The sequence below is a fragment of the Myodes glareolus genome, chromosome 15, assembly GCF_982192425.1.
Source record: "Myodes glareolus chromosome 15, mMyoGla1.1, whole genome shotgun sequence".
Classification (NCBI taxonomy): domain Eukaryota; kingdom Metazoa; phylum Chordata; class Mammalia; order Rodentia; family Cricetidae; genus Myodes; species Myodes glareolus.
The window spans coordinates 6,588,840-6,606,713 of NC_142040.1; the positions used below are offsets into that span (position 1 = coordinate 6,588,840).

The following is a 17,874-nucleotide window of genomic DNA, read 5'->3' on the forward strand; positions in this document are numbered from 1 at the left end:
GATTCATATTAGTAATCTACATAATAAAAGGGTGGGTGAGCCTTTACCAGGTTGTCCCTTGGGGACTATGACTTTGGCCGCAGTGGAAGCCTTGCCCACCCCTTGGTGCTCTGTGTACCCTTCCCCTGACAAGTGTGTGAGTGCCTGCTCCCTGCAGATGTTGGACATAGCATCATATGAACCTGGCAAGTTCTGTACCTACGAGTTACCAAGTATGCTTGATCACAGTACCACCAGCTTGTCTTGTTAGTGCTGATAGCAGATTTGCCTCTACAGATTAGTTGATGAGTCTATTCTTTTGTGAGACTTATAACAATGAGAACCAAAAAATAAAAGCACTCTCATCTAGACAGGTTAGCTTGTTTCACAGCACTTTCAGGAGGAATGGAGTCCTGAATAAGCCGTTGACCTTGCCTAAATCGTGTGAGGAAAAACTGTCCGACTCACAGAAGCTATGACAATGCAGAAGACCTGCCCAGGTCCTAGTGAGACAAATCTCCTGCAGGGAGCAGGGGAAGTGGGCGTGGTCTCACCCCTAACCAAGGAGCTCATGGGAGAGGAAAAGCCAGTTTTCTGTAACACTGCGGTCCCTGGTCGATTGACTGTCATCCCCCAGAAGACCACGTACCCAAGAGTAAAGTGGTAGCACCAGTTGGACTCAGTGGGTTTAAAAAGCAAGGGTTAATACAAAATCTAGTGAATCTGAAAGACAACATGGATCTGGGGGGAGTTGAGGAATGGAGATGAATATGATAAAAACACATTGTATGGAATTCTCAAAAAACAGGCTGGAGGGGGCTGGAGAGATGGCTCAGTGGTTAAGAGCACTGCCTGCCCCTCCAACGGTCCTGAGTTCAATTCCAAGCAACCACCTGGTGGCTCACAACCATCTGTTTTGAGATCTGGTGCCCTCTTCTGGCCTGCAGGCATACATGCAAACAGAATACTAAGAATACTGTATACATAATAAATAAATCTTTTAAAAAAATCAGGCTGGAGAGATGGCTTAATGGTTAAGAGCACTGACTGTTCTTTCAGAGGACCTGAGTTCAAGTCCCAGCACCCACATGGCAGCTCACAGCTGCCTGTAACTCCAGTTCCAGGAGATCTGCCATCATCACACAGACACGCGTGCAGGCAAAATACCAGAGCATAGAGAACAAAGGAAAATGAATTTAAAAAAAAAAAAAAAAAAAGCTGGGCAGTGGTGGCACACACCTTTAATCCCAGGACTCTGGAGGCAGGTGACTCTCGCTGAGTACAAGGCCAGCCTGGTCTACAAGAGCTAGTTCCAGGACAGGCCCCAAAGCTACATAGAAACCCTGTCTCAAAAAAAAAGAAAAGAAAAGAAAAAATTCTCAAAAAACTAATTTTTAAAATTAAGAAAAAGAAAAAAAATGAAGAAAATTATGAGAAAAGACTGTCCTAAATCAATAATGTAAACTTATTTACTAATATTAATTGACTCTTATTTTATACATATTTGAAATATGATACCTTACTGTATTTAATACGTTGTAATAAATTATAATTTAATATAACATAATTATACTATATTTTATAATGCAATTATAAATATAATCAATATATAATTATTATAAAGTACAGTATATGTCGTATATATAAAATATGATTAATATATAGTATAATTATATAACATAATTAGTTCATAATTTTATCTATCATTATATATTATTTATTATATAACACAAAGTAAAATAAATATGAATTTTAATTTTTCATCTAGATTATATTCTTATATTTTAGGTATAAATTTTACATGTGACAAAATATCAGGTTTTCAATTTTCAACTTGTTGGGCTTCAAAAAGTATGTATACCCATGTATACATACTTCCTGGTCTGGAGGCCAGGAAGTTAAAGACTGGGGGGCAAGCATGTGTTAAGATGATTTTTTCACTCTTTTTCCATAGGGCAACAAGAGGCCAAGAGAAAGCAAGTGTTTGTATTTATGGCACAACTCCTTTTCTAATTGGCATTTATCCATGGATGAAGAGCCGCGATGACCTAACCACTTCCCGTTAGGTTCCCACTCCCAACACTGTTGCTTTAATAATAAAGTCTTTCATCATGTATTTTTTCTTTTTTATTTTATGTAGACTGGGCTCTTACGTAGCACAGTCTAGCATCCAGCTCATGTAGCTGAGGATGATCTTGAACTTCTAATCCTCCTGCCTCTACCTTCTGTGTCCTGGAATTGCAATTTTGTGCCACTATGCCTGATTTGTGGAGTGCTGGGGATCAATGGATCAAACCCAGGGCTGAGTGCCCATTGGCAAGCACCCTACCCCTTTAGCTTTAACCCCAAACCCTTAGCGTCAGCTTTTTGAAGGATAGATTCCAACCAGAGAAACTCACTGTAATTACCATTATAATAAACATCAAGAATATTAACATGAGTTAATTAACACACCTCCTCCAATAAGGTCACACCTCTTAATCTTTCCCACACAGATCACAGCTGGGAGCCAAATATTCAAATCTAATTGGCCTATGGTGAGCCTATGGAGGCCATTCCTTCTCACTCCGTAGGTGATGTGACAGCCTGAGGCCCAGCCCCTGTGCTGGGTAGACCCTTGGGTGTAATTCAGGTGGCAATTCCTGTTCTCTGTCCTTTAAGTCTTACCTGGGAAATCCACCTGTGCTGAAATCCTGGTGTCTTCCTTGTCTCTTATTTTGACTCCAGTATAGTTTTGCTCAGGTTTCCTTGGCTGCTTGAAGTCTCTTGTGCGTTCAGTGAATGTTGTGGTGCTTTCTCCAGTGGTAGGATGTTAGTCTTGCTATTAAAAGTCTAATAAATTGAGGCCCACATCTCCTTTTTACATCTAGCACTGTTTTGTTTTTATAAAATTAGATGTTGTTATACTTAGCATATAAATTTATATTTTATTCCTGTTATCCTCAAGTATTTTAGAATATATTTTGCTTATTTCTTCCTATTTAGCTTGTAAATTTCATGATATGCTGTATTAGTTGCACTTTTTTGTTTTTCTTCCTTAGCTTGTCTATTTTTCTAGTGGTTTTTTCGCATTTTTAATGATGGTATTTGCAGAGTTCTTTATCTTCTGGGTATAGGATTCCCTTAAGCACCTTTTGTAATTCTGGTTCCTGCATTCCCCTTGATTTATCTTTATCATTGAAAGTCATTGCTTCTCCTTCAACTGTGAAGGGACAGCCATGTTGGTTAATACAGCAATCTTGGTTGGTAGTTATGTTCATTCTGGACCCAAAGTATATCATTCTGTGACCTTCTAATATTTAGAGTTCCTTCTGAGAAATCTGCCATTTGTCTAATATATTTGCCTTTACATGTTACTTGATCTTTCTCTCTTGCAGATTCTAATATTCTTTCTTTGTCCTGTACTTTTTCTAACCTTAACTATAATATGTCATGGTTATAGACTTCTATGGTCATATGTATTTAAGGTTCTAAATGTTTCTTGTAACTCAATGCCTTTATTTCTAAGATTGGAAAATTATTATGAAGCTATTCTTTTGCTTGAGGAGGTTTTCTATGCCTTCGACCTGTAGCTCTTCCCCAGATTTTCCAATAATATGAATATTTGACTTTTTAGGGGTATCCCAAAGCTCTTTCATTTTCTCCTTGTGGTTTTCTACTTCTCTTTTGTTCTTTCTATTTCTCACTAACAAAAGACCTTTCTTCAAGCTCTTTGATTTTTTTTTCTTGTGTTTGATCGAATTTGTTACCGAGACTGCCCACTGGTTTTTCTGTCTGACCCTTAGAGTTTCTCATCTCCTCCGTGGTTCTGTCCAGTCCTCCTGCAGACCCCCAGAACCTCTCATCTCCTCCGTGGTTCTGTCCAGTCCTCCTGCAGACCCCCAGAACCTCTCATCTCCTCCGTGGTTCTGTCCAGTCCTCCTGCAGACCCCCAGAACCTCTCATCTCCTCCATGGTTCTGTCCAGTCCTCCTGCTGACCCCCAGAACCTCTCATCTCCTCTGTGGTTCTGTCCAGTCCTCCTGCTGACCCCCAGAACCTCTCATCTCCTCCGTGGTTCTGTCCAGTCCTCCTGCAGACCCCCAGAACCTCTCATTTCCTCTGTGGTTCCATCCAGTTCGTTTTCTGACCGTCTTGCCTTCTTAAATTCTTTTAACTGTTTGTGTGTTTGTTTATTTTTTTATTCTTCTTGTATTTTATGTAAAGAACTTGTCATTCGTTGGTATTGGCATATTTTATAGTATATGATAGCCTCTCTCTTGATAATTTGTTGGTATTGGCATATTTTATAGTATATGATAGCCTCTCTTGATAATGTATCTTGGGAGGAATACATCTTGGGTTTGGTTCACAGCAGACTATCTCATTCCTTTCATAGTCGCCAAGCCTAATTGCCCACCATATTCTTCTGCTCATAGACCCCTAGCAGCTAAAATTAGAAAGTGATGAGCTGTGAGCTGCCGGCCACCCAGATATTTTAGTTCCTTCTGGTGAGTCTTCCTTGATCCAGTCCCCACCCTACTCCACAATCTTTGTTCTAAATTTTATCACCATAGTTCTTCTTTTCTCCTTTCTTTTCCATGTTTGATCCCGTATAAATAACATACACAGCCTATATTCTGGGTTTGGCTTCTATCCCCTAATAGGTTGTTTTCAAGATCCATACGCTCACTGTCTTAGTTTCTTCCCTCTTGCTGTAATAAAACACTCTGCAAAAAAACAACTTATGGGGGAAATAGTTTATTTTGGTCATAGTTCAACATACAGTTCATCAAGACAGTAAGAGTGAAGCATCAGGAGCTTGAAACACATGTTTACAGTACAGCCACAATCAGTAACGAGAGAGGAATGGGTTGTATGTTGCTGTGTGTGCTTTCTCCATTTCATGAGGTGCAGGACCCTCCTGCCTAAGGAATGACCTCACATGTCGGGACCGCCTGGACCAGCAAGGAAGATGCAACACCAGAGCTCTTCTTGCAGGCAGTTTACTCAGGAACTTATTACAATCATTTCTTTCTTGTTTCTCTCCCTGGGCAAACCTCTCCCAGCCCTTAAATAGCCTCAGGCAACCAACCCTGGATCGCCACGTGGGCACTGTCCATAGGTCCACTTATACGCAAGCCTTAGCCAAATGAGGTGTTGTTTACCACTGAGAAAGCACTCACAGAGGGCGGTAGCCGGTGCCATCTTAAAGGTGCGGCTCCACGCAGCTCTCTACACTCACACATGCCTAAGATGGACCTTCTCTCGTCAATTAATCTAATCAAAAGAATCCCACAGGCACACTCAAAGGTCCATCTCCGAGGTAATCTTTTAGCAGTGGTTCTCAACCTGTGGGTCACGACCCCCCCCAAACCTCACCTCCAAAGATATTTACATCTTGATTCTTAACTGTAATTTAGTTACAATTATGAAGTAGCAACAAAAATAATTTTATAATTGGGATCTCCAAATGAGGTCACAGCACTAGGAAGGTTGAGAGCCACTGCTGTAGGGTCTGTCAAGCTGGCACTGACAGTAGCCATCGTATTCATTGCTCTGTAACTGTTAAGTAGTGCTCACTTGGCAAATCTCCCACAATTCACCCATCCCATTTTCATGTCGATGGGCATTAGAACTATATTCAGTTTGGGGTTGCTGCGGATAAAGGTGCTCTGCGTGTTTCTATGCATGCTCTTCTCTAAGCATTTGGTTAGGGGAGTAAATAGCTCATAGTGAGAATGCAGTCATAGGATGAGCTGTGTATCTTGCTTTACTTTTCAAATATCTGACAAGTGATTTTAAAAATTAATTACACCATTTGACATGCTTGTGTGTAATCTATGGACATTCGTTGTACCTGAGCTCCTGTGTCTTCACACTGTTCATTCACATGCCTGCTAATGATTTACACACATTCTTTCCACTTGGTTGCTTAACTCTTCGCCCATGTTCATTGTAGTCTTTTATATTAATAATTTTAATTACAGTTTTTAGTACATTTAAATTTAATTACAATTGCTAGTACATTTAATCTTGTAGTTTTGATATGGTTGTTATGTCTACCATTATATATATGCCTTTGCTATTTTTCCAGTCAATAATTTGTTCTTTCTCCTTTTTTTTTTTTTAACTTATGTATGCTTGCCCAGAAGTCTCTATAGTAGACCAGGCTGTCCTCAAACTCATAGTGATCTGCCTGTTCCCCCATCCCAAATCCTGGGATTCAAGGTGTGTGTGCTACCCCCAGATGCCTCCTGCCTCAGCTTCCTGAGTGATATATGGTCTACTGTGAATTGCCACTGTGCTTGGTAGTCAGCTTTGGTGCTCCTGTTGGTCATTCCCAAGGGTGCTTTGGCTTTTTTGTGTGTGTGTGCTCTATTTTCATTTGTGTGTGTAAATTGCTCCCTTCTGTGGTTGACTTCTTTCTGTGAAGAATTTTCCTTCTTTGTTTCCAGTTTCCAGCTATTCTCACTCCTGAAATTCTATCCCTAGAGACCTCAAGCAGTGAAGGTGAGCTCCTCAGCCTGTGCCCTGGTCACTCTGCATAGAAGAAAGGTGAATCCCCCAGGCAAAGGCACACCCCATACAGAGCCTGTCTTTGTAGGGTTTTTCACTTCTTCCATTCTACCTACTTTGGATACCTCTCTGAGACTACCAAATTACTATATTTTATATTTTTTCATATTTTTTTTACAAGTGGGAGAGTTGAATGATTATCAAATCAAGAACTTTCATTATGGAAACTTTTAAAAAATGAATTAGTGTTGAAATACAATTTATTTTCCAATTATTAAAGTTGTGTGTTTTGTCAACAAAAATTGAGGATGTATTTATGAGAAATGCCTGAAAGGACAAATGCCAAGTTGATAATGGCCAAGAGAATTATTGGTGACTTCTAATTTCTTTTTACTAGCTTGATTTTTATGCTTTTTTGCTTAATGAACACATAGCATTTCCCCTGTTTTTCTGAGTGAATGTTGTAGTTTTGATGATTCTCTATAAGGTTGGCCCTGTGCTTCTGTGCTCTTTTGCTGTGTTCATATTACAAGTTTAGTAGCATACCTCTATGAGGTCTGCACACTCTGTATGTTAAACAGTATTCATTCTGCCTTTAAGAATAGAGAAATTAAAACAACTCAAAGTTAAATAGCTTACGCAGAATTGCAAGCATATTGATAGAGTAGCCAGAAATAGATCTTAATCATTAAGTTGCTCAGTTCAGCTGTGTACACTATTTCTAAGCCCTCAGCATAAGTATATGCAGCTAATTGTACATTTTCTAATGAGTATGTAGAAATTATCATAGTTAAATATGTCTCAAATATTTAGGAAACTTTAGTCACTGATTTCGATCTCCTCTATCAAACATCTCTACCAAAAGTTCTAGCAAGTAAAAAATGTTTCTGATTTTAATTTTGCTACAGTTCACCATCTAAGAACCAGCAAAATAGCAGGAAGGCGTGCATTGGGATAGCAAATGGTTCCCTTCTTTCCTAGTTGTAAGCTTCTGTATATATAAGACACAGCTAAAAAGTGAATATTTAATATAGTTATTCACTAGTAGATATAGAAACTTAGCTAGGCATATTTTAATCATATTCTTACATTTTTACTAAGGTAGTTTGTTAAAAGTATAAAAAATATTGATGAATTAATTAGTATTCTCCTTCTGGAATTTTATATAGAAATAAAACTTCCATTTAAAAGATACAAAATAATGGGAAGAGAAAACAGGACAAGAAGGAAAAGGTCCAGAGCGAGTAAAGGAGGAGGTAAAATGTGTCTAAGTATGCGTATGTATAAATGTTACTACTGTTTTGTACAATTGGTAGATCCTAACAAAAATACTCCCATAAGAAGGAATTATAGTGGGGTTGGGGAAGTACCTCAGTTGAGAGAGTGCTTGACTAGAATGAACAAAACCCTGGATTTGATCACCAATGCTACACAAAACAAGATATGACAACACATTTCTAGAAAACAGCACTTGGGGGTTAAATCAGGAGAGTCTGTCAAGGTCATCCTCAGCTTCATGGTGAGATGCAGGGTAACCTGAACTACATAAGACCCTCTCTCAGGAAAAAAGGGGGAAAAAAAGACTGTTTCAGACATAGAGACTCACTCACCCCTGCAATCCTAATGCTCCAGAGTGACTCACCCATGTAATCCCAGTGTTCCAGAGTGGCTCACTCCTATAATCCCAGTGCTTCAGAGTGACTCACCCCTGTAATCCCAGTGTTCCAGAGTGACTCATCCCTGTAATCCCAGTGCTCCAGAGTGGCTCACTCCTGTATTCCCAGTGCTTCAGAGTGACTCACCCCTGTAATCCTAGTGCTCCAGAGTAACTCACCCCTATAATCCCAGTGCTCTACAGTAACTCACCCCTGTAATCCCAGTGCTTCAGAGTGACTCATTCCTGTAATCCCAGTGCTCCGGAGTGATTCACACCTATAATCTCAGTGTTCCAGAGTGACTCACCCCGGTAATCCTAGTGCTCCAGAGTGACTCAACCCTGTAATCCCAGTGCTCCAGAGGCTGCAACAAGAGGATCCATGAGTTTGAGGGCAGCCTGAGTTAAAGAATAAGACCCCCATCTCAGACAAACACACAAAGTCTTATAAAAATAAATAAAAGTGTGATGTGGTGATATGATGGAGTGAATTTCATTAACTGCTGCTGGAAATACAATAAGACAACATGGATAGAGGTAAAAATAATTATTAAATCTCAGTAATTTTAAATTTTGTTGGTGCATTTCTTTTTATATTTGCATACTGGTGTATACGTGTGACCCTGCATACCTGGTGCCTAGAAGAGCGTGTCAGGTCCCCTCAAACTGGAGTGGTAGTTGTGAGTCACTGTGTTAGGTACTGGGAACTGAACTGAACCCTGTACAAGAGTACCAGGTTCTCTCAATCTATGAGCCATTTTCCAGCACCTAAAGCTTAGTAATTCTCAGGATGTAATCCTGGCTTCGTTCTGTTCTGCAAAGGATGGTATAAGGACAGCAGCCAGCGTGACATGAGGTCTAGAGTGAGAAGCTCTGTATCTGTGACAGCCTGAGTTTGGTAGCCGCACTGTGACTGTAGTTAGGAAACACATTCCAAAGGGGACGGTGTTCCCATCTACTCTCAGCTAGCTTCCTATGTGTACATACCTGTGGAGATGTAGACAGTGGAGTAGCAAGGGAACACCTGTGACATTTTTTTGAAAACTAATGAATCTGCATAAAAATTAACTAAAAGTTAACTCTCCTACAACTTTATAAGTTTGAAAACATTTTTTTTAAAATTCTGATTTTAAACTTAGTTTTATGTTATTGTTATTGTTGTTTGGGTTTCTTTTTTTTACTTTTTTAGATTTTGTATTGATTTTGTGCATGGGTATTTGTCTGCACGTGTGTATGTGTACCACATGCATGCCCAGAGCCTGGAAAGGTCAGAAGAGGGCAGTGGATCCTCTGAAACTCGAACATGATTATGAACTGCCTCATGAATGCTGAGAACTAAGTATTAAGTGACTGCTGAACCATCTCTTCAACTCCATGTTTGGGGGGTTAACTTTTAATTTTTTATTAGTCTGTGTGTGTGCACACAGATGCACTTGTGTATATATAATGTACACAAAAGAGGATGTCAGGTGTCCTCCAACATTGCTCTCTGGCTGCCCCACCTTAGCCAGTGTGGAAGCCAGCAAGCCCAGCAATTCTCCTGTCTCTGCGCAGCTCAGCACCGGGGCTGTGGGCATTTTCAGTACCGTTTGGTTTGTTACATGGGTGCTTGGATCTGAACTCCAGTCCTTATGTTTGCAAGCTGGCCTCAGGCCGATAACAGTCTGCCCTAGCCTCCTTAAAGCTGAAGTTGTAGAGCTGCACCTGTCTAAGCAGTATTTCTGAATTTATTTTCTTGGAATATTGGGTACTCAAACATTTTATATAGAGATATGAAATATTAGAATTATAGCACTTTGATACATTTCATTAAATCTGATCTTTTTTAGTTTGGGGGTTGTTTTATTTTTAAGATTATAATATTTCTCCTTTGCCTTTCCTCTCTCCAAACCCTCTCATATACCTCTTCCCTTTCTCCTTCAAATTCCTCTTTTTTTATTAAAACTGTTTTAGATGCATTTATATATTTCTTATATATTTCTAAATGTTACCTGCTCAGTCCATATAATGTTGCTCGAATATATGTTTTCAGGGCTGACCATTTGGCTCTGGACAACCAGTTGGCGTGCTGTTCCCTGGGGAAGAATGCCTCTCCTGTTCCCAGCTTTCCTCAGTTGCCTAAAGTTCTTTCTGTAGCGTTGAGCCTCATGTTCTTTTGCCACCCACTTTGTCATGCCAATCGGTGTCATCCTGGTTCAGCTCACATCTCGATGGTCATGTTGGCAAGGTTGTACAGTGTTAGCTTATGATGTCACTAAGAGATAATGATTTTGCTTTTAAGAGAAACTTAGGAATACCAGATGCATACCAGAGGGAAACCTTCCTATTTGAGTCTACCTTAAAAGATTAGATAATTCACTATTGAACTTAAATGTGAAAAATATTAGAAATGCAAAGTAGCTTTATTAAGAATGAAACATTTTCAAGTCAACTCTTACTCAGAAGTGAATTGCTCTCTAGATGGTCTACTTGTGCTGTTTTCAGTCCCGTGAAATTCTGTAAATGCACATCTGTCAGGATAGCTGGCCACTAAACTTGGAGGCTCCTGCTCTGGGCCTCACACTTCAACAGCTAAAAGGTCTCTTCAAAGACCTCTTAAAGGAACCAGTTTATTTTTCATTTGACCTGCGATGTTTAAATGATACAAGAGTGGCTCTGATGAAGTTGGTTGGAGGAAGCAGACACTCCATTGTTTGTCACCAGGTAAAAATCATTTTCATTTGAAATTTTCTTATTTGCCTTTTAAGATTATTGCAGTCACTTCCAGAGGTAATACTTGAAAGGAAAGAGATGCTAATTCTGTATAATGATTCACCTTACTTGGCTTGCCATATAATTTGATAAGATTCTTGTAATTTTACATATTGTAAAATATGTGGTTGTGACAGTCTGAGATTGCTCTAAGAATGAAGCTTTGGAAAACATTTTGTAGCCCACAGAACTCACTTTTTATCTTGTTTTTATTATATTTTTATTACTTAAAACAATTTTAACTTTAACTTTAAATGTATTTTGATCACACTCTTCCCCTCCCCCAAGTCCTTCCAGATCCTCTTTCCCTCCCTAACCATCCAACTTTAAGTTCTTTTTCAAAAGACAAACAAACAAAAACCACATACAAGAACAAGACCAAGAAAAAAAACAGTACTCAAAAATAAAAGCAAAACAAAACATAAAACTACAACCAAATAAAAGCACACACAAAAAACCTCTGGAATCCATTATGTGTTAGTCAACCACTCCTGAGTTTGAGGCCTGCCCTGAAGTGCTTGATATACCTTGGGTCACTCCTTTGGAGAAAATTGATTTTCCTCTTCCAAGAGGTATAAATTTAGTTGTTAAAACCTAGTGGCACAGTTTTCATTCATTCATTCATCATTTATTTTTAAATACAGCGAAATAAAATATAATAGGATAAAACAAAAACTATAGCATCAAAGTTGGTTGGGACAAAGAAGCAGAAGGGAAAAAAACAAAGAGAAAGCATAAGAATTAAAGACATGTTCATCAACATACTCAGAAACATCCTCAAAACACTAAACTGGAATCCATATTAGATGAACAGAAAACCCGGTGCAGACCCATGCAGGCCCTGTGCGTGCTGCCTCAGTCTCTGTGAGATCATATAGGCTTTGATCATGTTGATTTAGAAGACCTTGTTTTCTCGGTGTCCTTCATTCCTTCTGGCTCTTACACTCCTTCTGCTTCCTCTTCTGAGGGGTTCCCTGAGCTCTGAGGAGAGGAATTTGATGTGATGAGATCACATTTAAGGCTGAGTGTTCCCAGGTCTCTCCCAGCGCGTAGTGTCTGACTGTGGGGGTCTCTGCATTTGTTTCTATCTGCTACAGGAGGAAGCTTCTCTGATAATGGCTGAACAAGGCACTGATCTATGAGTGTAGCAGCATTTTATTGCTATGGTGTTTGTTTGTTTGTTTTTAGAAAGGTAGTATTTGGTTTTACCCCAGGTCCCTGGGTTATCTAGTCTCAGGTTCTTGGTCACTCAAGCAGTGTTAAGTATGGGTTGCCATCTCATGGTGTAGCACTTTAGCCAAGTCAGATATTGGGTATTGATTGGCCACTCCCACAAACTTTGCTTCACCATTGAGTAGCATATCTTGCAGGTAGGACACCACTGTAGGTCAAAGTGTTTGGGGCTCTGCTGGTGTTTACACTTGTCCTTTGGTAGTGTGCAGAGCACCTTCCTGTACTAAAGATGCTGGAATATAGGGGGTTAAAGACTCTATGTAGGCATGAGTTCTACTTCTCCATGTTCAATAGTTGTGTAGGTGTTGTCTTCAACAGTGGGACCTTGCTGTCAGTTTGTGGAGAGCAACCTATAGTCTTGACAACAGCCTGGGTTGTTTGGGGATTCCTGTGGGGCCCCTTTCACCAACAACCCAATCCCAGTACTGGAAACTTCATTTGGCCGCAGGAGTTGGCCAGTTGGAACTCTGTCTCCCTCATTATTTATTGATTTAATTTAGAACACCTTCATAAATGATATATATTTGAGGAAGTTTTTTCTCTATTAGGTTTCCATACTACCACTCAAATGTTCCTTAACTTTAGCTGATTCTCCCCATGTTCCCTTCCACAGCTCTTCTCCCCTCCCCTCCCCCCTTTACCCTCCCATTTCAACCACCACATCCATAATTATCTATTCTTGTTCCCTTTCCTAACAAGATCTAGCTGTTCCCTCTAGTCCCTTACTCTATGCCTACCCCTCTGGCAGAACCCACTTTTAATGAAGTTCTTTTTTTTTCTAAAATTACTTTCTTGTAATTTCAGCTTGCAAGATAGTTGCGCTCTTAAACGAGTTTGGTATCCCTTCTGCAGTCATAAAACTTGAAGCAGTTACACTTGGATCAAATGAAATTGTGAAATAAAGTGGGAACTATTGTTGATTATAGTATAAGTACGTTCTTTTCTTTTGCATGGATAAAATACAGGTTTAAAATCCAAATAAAAGCTGTTCCCCAAAATTCCAAATCATTCTCTAATAATTATTCCTGGATACTATATTTCTGTCTATTGGAATTGAATGTTGCACATTTTTCACAGTGAGCATATTTTGCCTTTGAAGATAAGAAACAAGGTTTTTCAGTTAGATGCTACTGTTGTAGCATGTATTCATCATGGTGAATAACACCATGAGCTAGGGAAGGAGCATCTGTCCATGAGCCTTTCAGAGAGCTCTTTATATCTAACCTGTAACACTTAGTTAATTTTAATTTCATTGTTATTCCAGAAAGATAATAATTGTAAATAAACATATTACAACTTAAAGTCTGTCTGCTTACAATTAGATTTCAGTTTTTACATATTATTTGAACTACTTATTGATAATGTTTTAGGGTCAAACTAATATGTGAGCAAAACATTTTGTAATCTTATTGTCAGATTTTGGACATCTATAATCTCATCATATGCAAAAGTGAACCCAAAGCCATTTTCCTTTTTAAATGATCCTGTATCAAGTTTATTTGTAAGTATAGCACAGAATACCAGCCGTGTGCAGATTGGGAGTAGGGAAAAGAAGTGCAGATTGGGGATAGGGGTAAGAAGTCTGCCATGTGCAGGTTGAAGATAGGGAATAAGAAGGCAGCTATGTACTGTCTGGGGGTAGGGGTAAGAAGGCAGCCATGTACATATTAGGGGAGGGGTAAGAAGGCAGCCATGTGCAGACTGGGGGTAGGGGTAAGAAGGCAGACCAGTACAAATGTCTTCTCATTGGCACATAGAGCCTTTACTATGGGACTTTTACAGTGTATCTGTGGGGGGCTGATCTAAAGCTAGAGCCATAGCAGGAGCTGGATTAGACCTTGGCCTTTTTTGGCAAGGCCCTTGGCCATGTAGCTATGAATCCACTTCCCAAGCTTGGGGTTGGCAAGGAAAGCAAGTCATTGGACCTTGCAGTACGGATGCTCTGACATCTTGGCCTTTCCATGGACGTAAGTACTTTCTGCACATGTTCTCAGTGCCTTCATGTTGTTTGCCTGCATCTTCTTCAGGCCATTCCTATGCTTCCTGGCAAAAACAAAGCAAAACAAAACAATTCATGTTCCTCGAGACCTTGTGGTCAACCCCTTTAGGTTCATATCTGTGTAGGAGGTAATTTTTATTTCATCTCTGTGCAGTTTTCAGGACTGTTTGTGTGGGATGTGGTACTTGAACTTAGGCATATATGCTTACTACTTGTGTGTGTGAATGTTTGAGTATTGGAGTGTGTGTGTGTGTGTGTGTGTGTGTGTGTGTGTGTGTGTGTGTGTGTCTGTGTGTGCAAGCTTGCATATATGAGTGCAGCACACTCAGGACCAGAAGAGAAAGAGAAAGTTCACATAGCAGCACAGGAAATCCTATTTTCTTTTAAAGAAAATATTGGTGCTTCCTCTGTAAAGGACTCCTTCGTGCACCACTTTCCCTCCTGTAGTCCATGTTTCTTAGCACATCCCATGTTCAGCCCTTGGTCTTTCTGTAGTGAGTATTAAAACACCTTGCTGTGCATAAATATCTATCATCCAGTTTCTGTCCAAAAAATATAATCTCTAAATTTTTGGTGTATAATTCTAACTGACCAAAAAACAAATAGTAACTATATACAACCACACTTTGTTAATAGTTTAAGGTTTTATGTTCTAATTTTAATTTTTACTGAAAACAGATTCTTCTTTTTTACTGTTTTTATTGTGCTCCCCTCTTTTCTTCCCCTCTCCCCTTCTACCCTCTTCTGTGACCCCCACACTCCCAATTTACTCAGGAGATTTTGTCTTTTTCTCCTTCCTATTTAGATCCGTGTATGTCTTTCTTAGGGTTCTCTTTGTTGTCTAGGTTATCTGGGATTGTGAATTGTAGGCTGGTTTTTCTTTTCTTTATGTCTAATAGCCACTTATGAGTGAGTACATAATATATGCATCTTTCTGAATCTGAGTTACTCCAGTAGTATGTTTTTTCTAGATCCATCCATTTGCCTGCAAATTTCAATATGACATTATTTTTTACCAGTGAGTAGTATTGTCCATTGTATAAATGTATCATATACAGTACATCCTGACCACTGTTTCCCCTCCCTCCACTCTTTCCAGCTCCTGACCATCTCCCCTCTCCTCCAGATCCACCTACCTATTTTTCCCTCCAGAAAAGAGCAGGCCTCCAAGAGACAACAACCAAACACGGCAAAACAAGATACAGTAAGACAAGACAAAAGCCCTCACACTGAGACTGTACAATCCAACCGGAGGAAAGAGTACCAAGAGCAGGAAAAAGAGCCAGAGACCAACCCACCCCCACTGTTCAGAGTTCCACAAACAAGGCCAAACTAACAGCCATAACACATGCTCAGAGGGCTGGGTGCAGACCCTTGCAGGACCTCTGTTTGCTTTCTCACTCTGTGTGAGCCCATATGAGCCCTCTTAGCTGGTTCAGTGGGCCATGTTCTCCTGGGGTCCTCCATCCCCTCTAACTCCCACAGTCTTTCCTCCCTAAAAACTTTAAATTACAAAACTTTTCTTTATAGTTTAAAGTTTTCTAACTGGAAAAAGTAAAGTATCTAATGATTAGAAAGGATAAATCAAAACTGGACTAATCCACATGATACTACAGTTAAAGTATGTAGAAAACTGAAAATCTAGTTTTTGTATTTTGTTGTTGTTGATTATTAATTGGTTGGTATTTTAAGACAGTTTCTGTGTGTCCTAGAACTCTTTCTGTAGACAAGCTGTCCTCAAATTCAGATCCCCCTGTTCCTGGAATTAAATGTATGCACCACCATATCCAGCTAGAGATACATTATTAGGATAAAAAGGCTGATTCAGCAAGGTTGTCAGGATACAAACTCCATACATAAAAATGCATTTTATGTACCAGTAACAGTTAAAGTTAAAATGTTTAAAACTCTGTTTATTTTGTCTTCAATAAATATTCAATATTAAATTTTTAAGTAATATGTATTTGTATATTTAATCACCAACTTGCAAAAAGGTACTAGTTATTATCAAATTGGTATGTAAATGTTAGCACAGTTTCTATTTTCTTCCCATTCTTTCTTCTTTCTAGACTGCCCTCAAACTTGTGATGTGCTTGAAGATGGCTGTGAATGCCTCGTCTTCCTAGCTCTGTCCCCCAAGGACTAATAATATAGACGTGTGCAATCACATCTCTTTCTGTTTTGTTCTTCCTTCCTTTCTCCTTACTTCCCTCCCTTTCTTCCTAGTTACTTTTAGATTGATTGATTGATTGATTGATTGAGGTAGGATATATTCAGGAGCCACACTGGGCATTTGGAGGCCAGAGGATAGCTTCCAGATTTTTTCTTCCACATGTGTGTCTTGAGCATCAAACTCAGGACATGAGGCTTCCTCTTCCCTCTCCCTGAAAGACTGGCCCTGAGTTCCTGGACTGTCTCAGTCTTCTAAGTACTTGGCTGAGTAGTGACTGTACTACCGTATCACACTTAGCAGGTTCCTTGGGTGTCTTTCAGACTTTTAAGATTCTTCTGTTGAGAATTCTCTATTTAGATCTATACCCCATTTTAAAATTAGATTATTTGATATTTTGATGTTCACTTTCTTGAGTTCTTTTTATTATTATTATGTATACAATATTCTGTCTACATGTATGCCTGCAGGCCAGAAGAGGGCACCGGACCTTATTACAGATGGTTGTGAGCCACCATGTGGTTGCTGGGAATTGAACTCAGGACCTTTGGAAGAGTAGGCAATGCTCTTAACCACTGAGCCATCTCTCCAGCCCTTGAATTCTTTATATATTTTGGTGATGTGGGGTTTGTGAAGACCTTTTCCTATTCAATAGGCTGTCCTATTGATTGTGTCTTTTGCTTTATAAAAACTTCTCAGTTTCAGAAGGTCCCATTTATTTATTGTTGCTCTCAGTGTCTGTGCTATTGGTATTATATTTAGGAAGTGGTCCCCTGTGCCCATGACTTCAAGGCTACTTCTTACTTTCTCTTCAATGAGGTGTGGTGTGTCTGGATTTATATTGAGATTTGACCCATTTGCACTTTAGTTTTGTGCATGGGGATAGATATAGATCATCTTGCATCCTTCTATATGTCAATAGCCAGTTATGCAAGCACGATTTTTTAAAGATGCTTTCTTTTTTTCCATTGTATAATTTTAGCTTCTTTGTCAAAAATCAGGTGTTCATACATGTCACGATCTTCAGCTTGATGTCATTGGTCAACCTGTCTGTTTTTTAGGCCAATACCAAGCTGTTTTCATTACTGTAGCTCTATAATAGAGCTGGATGCCAGGGATAGTGATGCCTCTGGAAGTTCTGTTATTGTACAGGATTGTTTTGGTTATCCTGGTTTTTTTCCTGTTTTTGTTTTTGTTTTTCCATATGAATCTCAGTATTGTTCTGTCAAGGTCTGTGAAGAATGGTGTTATGATATTGATGGAGAATGCATTGAATCTGTAGATTGCTTTTAGTAGGATTGCCATTTTTATTATGTTGATCTTACCTATTCAAGAGTATGAGACATCTTTCCATTTTTCTGATATCTTCTTCCATTTCTTTCTTCAAAGATTTAAAGTTCTTGTCATACAGGTCTTTCACTTCTTTGGCTAGATATTTTATGTTATTTGTGGCTTTTGGAAATGATGATGTTTCTCTGATTTCTTTCTCAGCCCCTTTATCATTTTCATATAGGAAGGTTACTGATTTTTTTTTGAGTTGACCTTATATCCTGAAAATGTTTATAAGCTGTAGGGGTTGCCTGGTAGAATT

At 39.2% G+C, this 17,874-nt stretch overlaps 1 protein-coding gene across 6 annotated transcripts in view; it reads left to right on the top strand.

Moving 5' to 3' along the window:
* Arb2a (ARB2 cotranscriptional regulator A) overlaps positions 1–17,874 on the top strand; it is a 415,675-nt gene that overhangs the window by 379,679 nt on the left and 18,122 nt on the right. The window contains exon 10 of one of the 6 annotated variants that reach the window (XM_085676902.2): positions 15,213–15,361. The exons of 4 other annotated variants lie outside the window; for them this stretch is intronic. In XM_085676902.2, the coding sequence (XP_085533028.1) occupies positions 15,213–15,346 (134 nt within the window). In that variant the 3' untranslated portion in view covers positions 15,347–15,361. Of the gene's footprint in view, positions 1–1,933; positions 2,096–15,212; positions 15,362–17,874 lie in introns of those variants that run through there. One more of the 6 variants, XM_085676904.2, reaches the window with a different exon arrangement.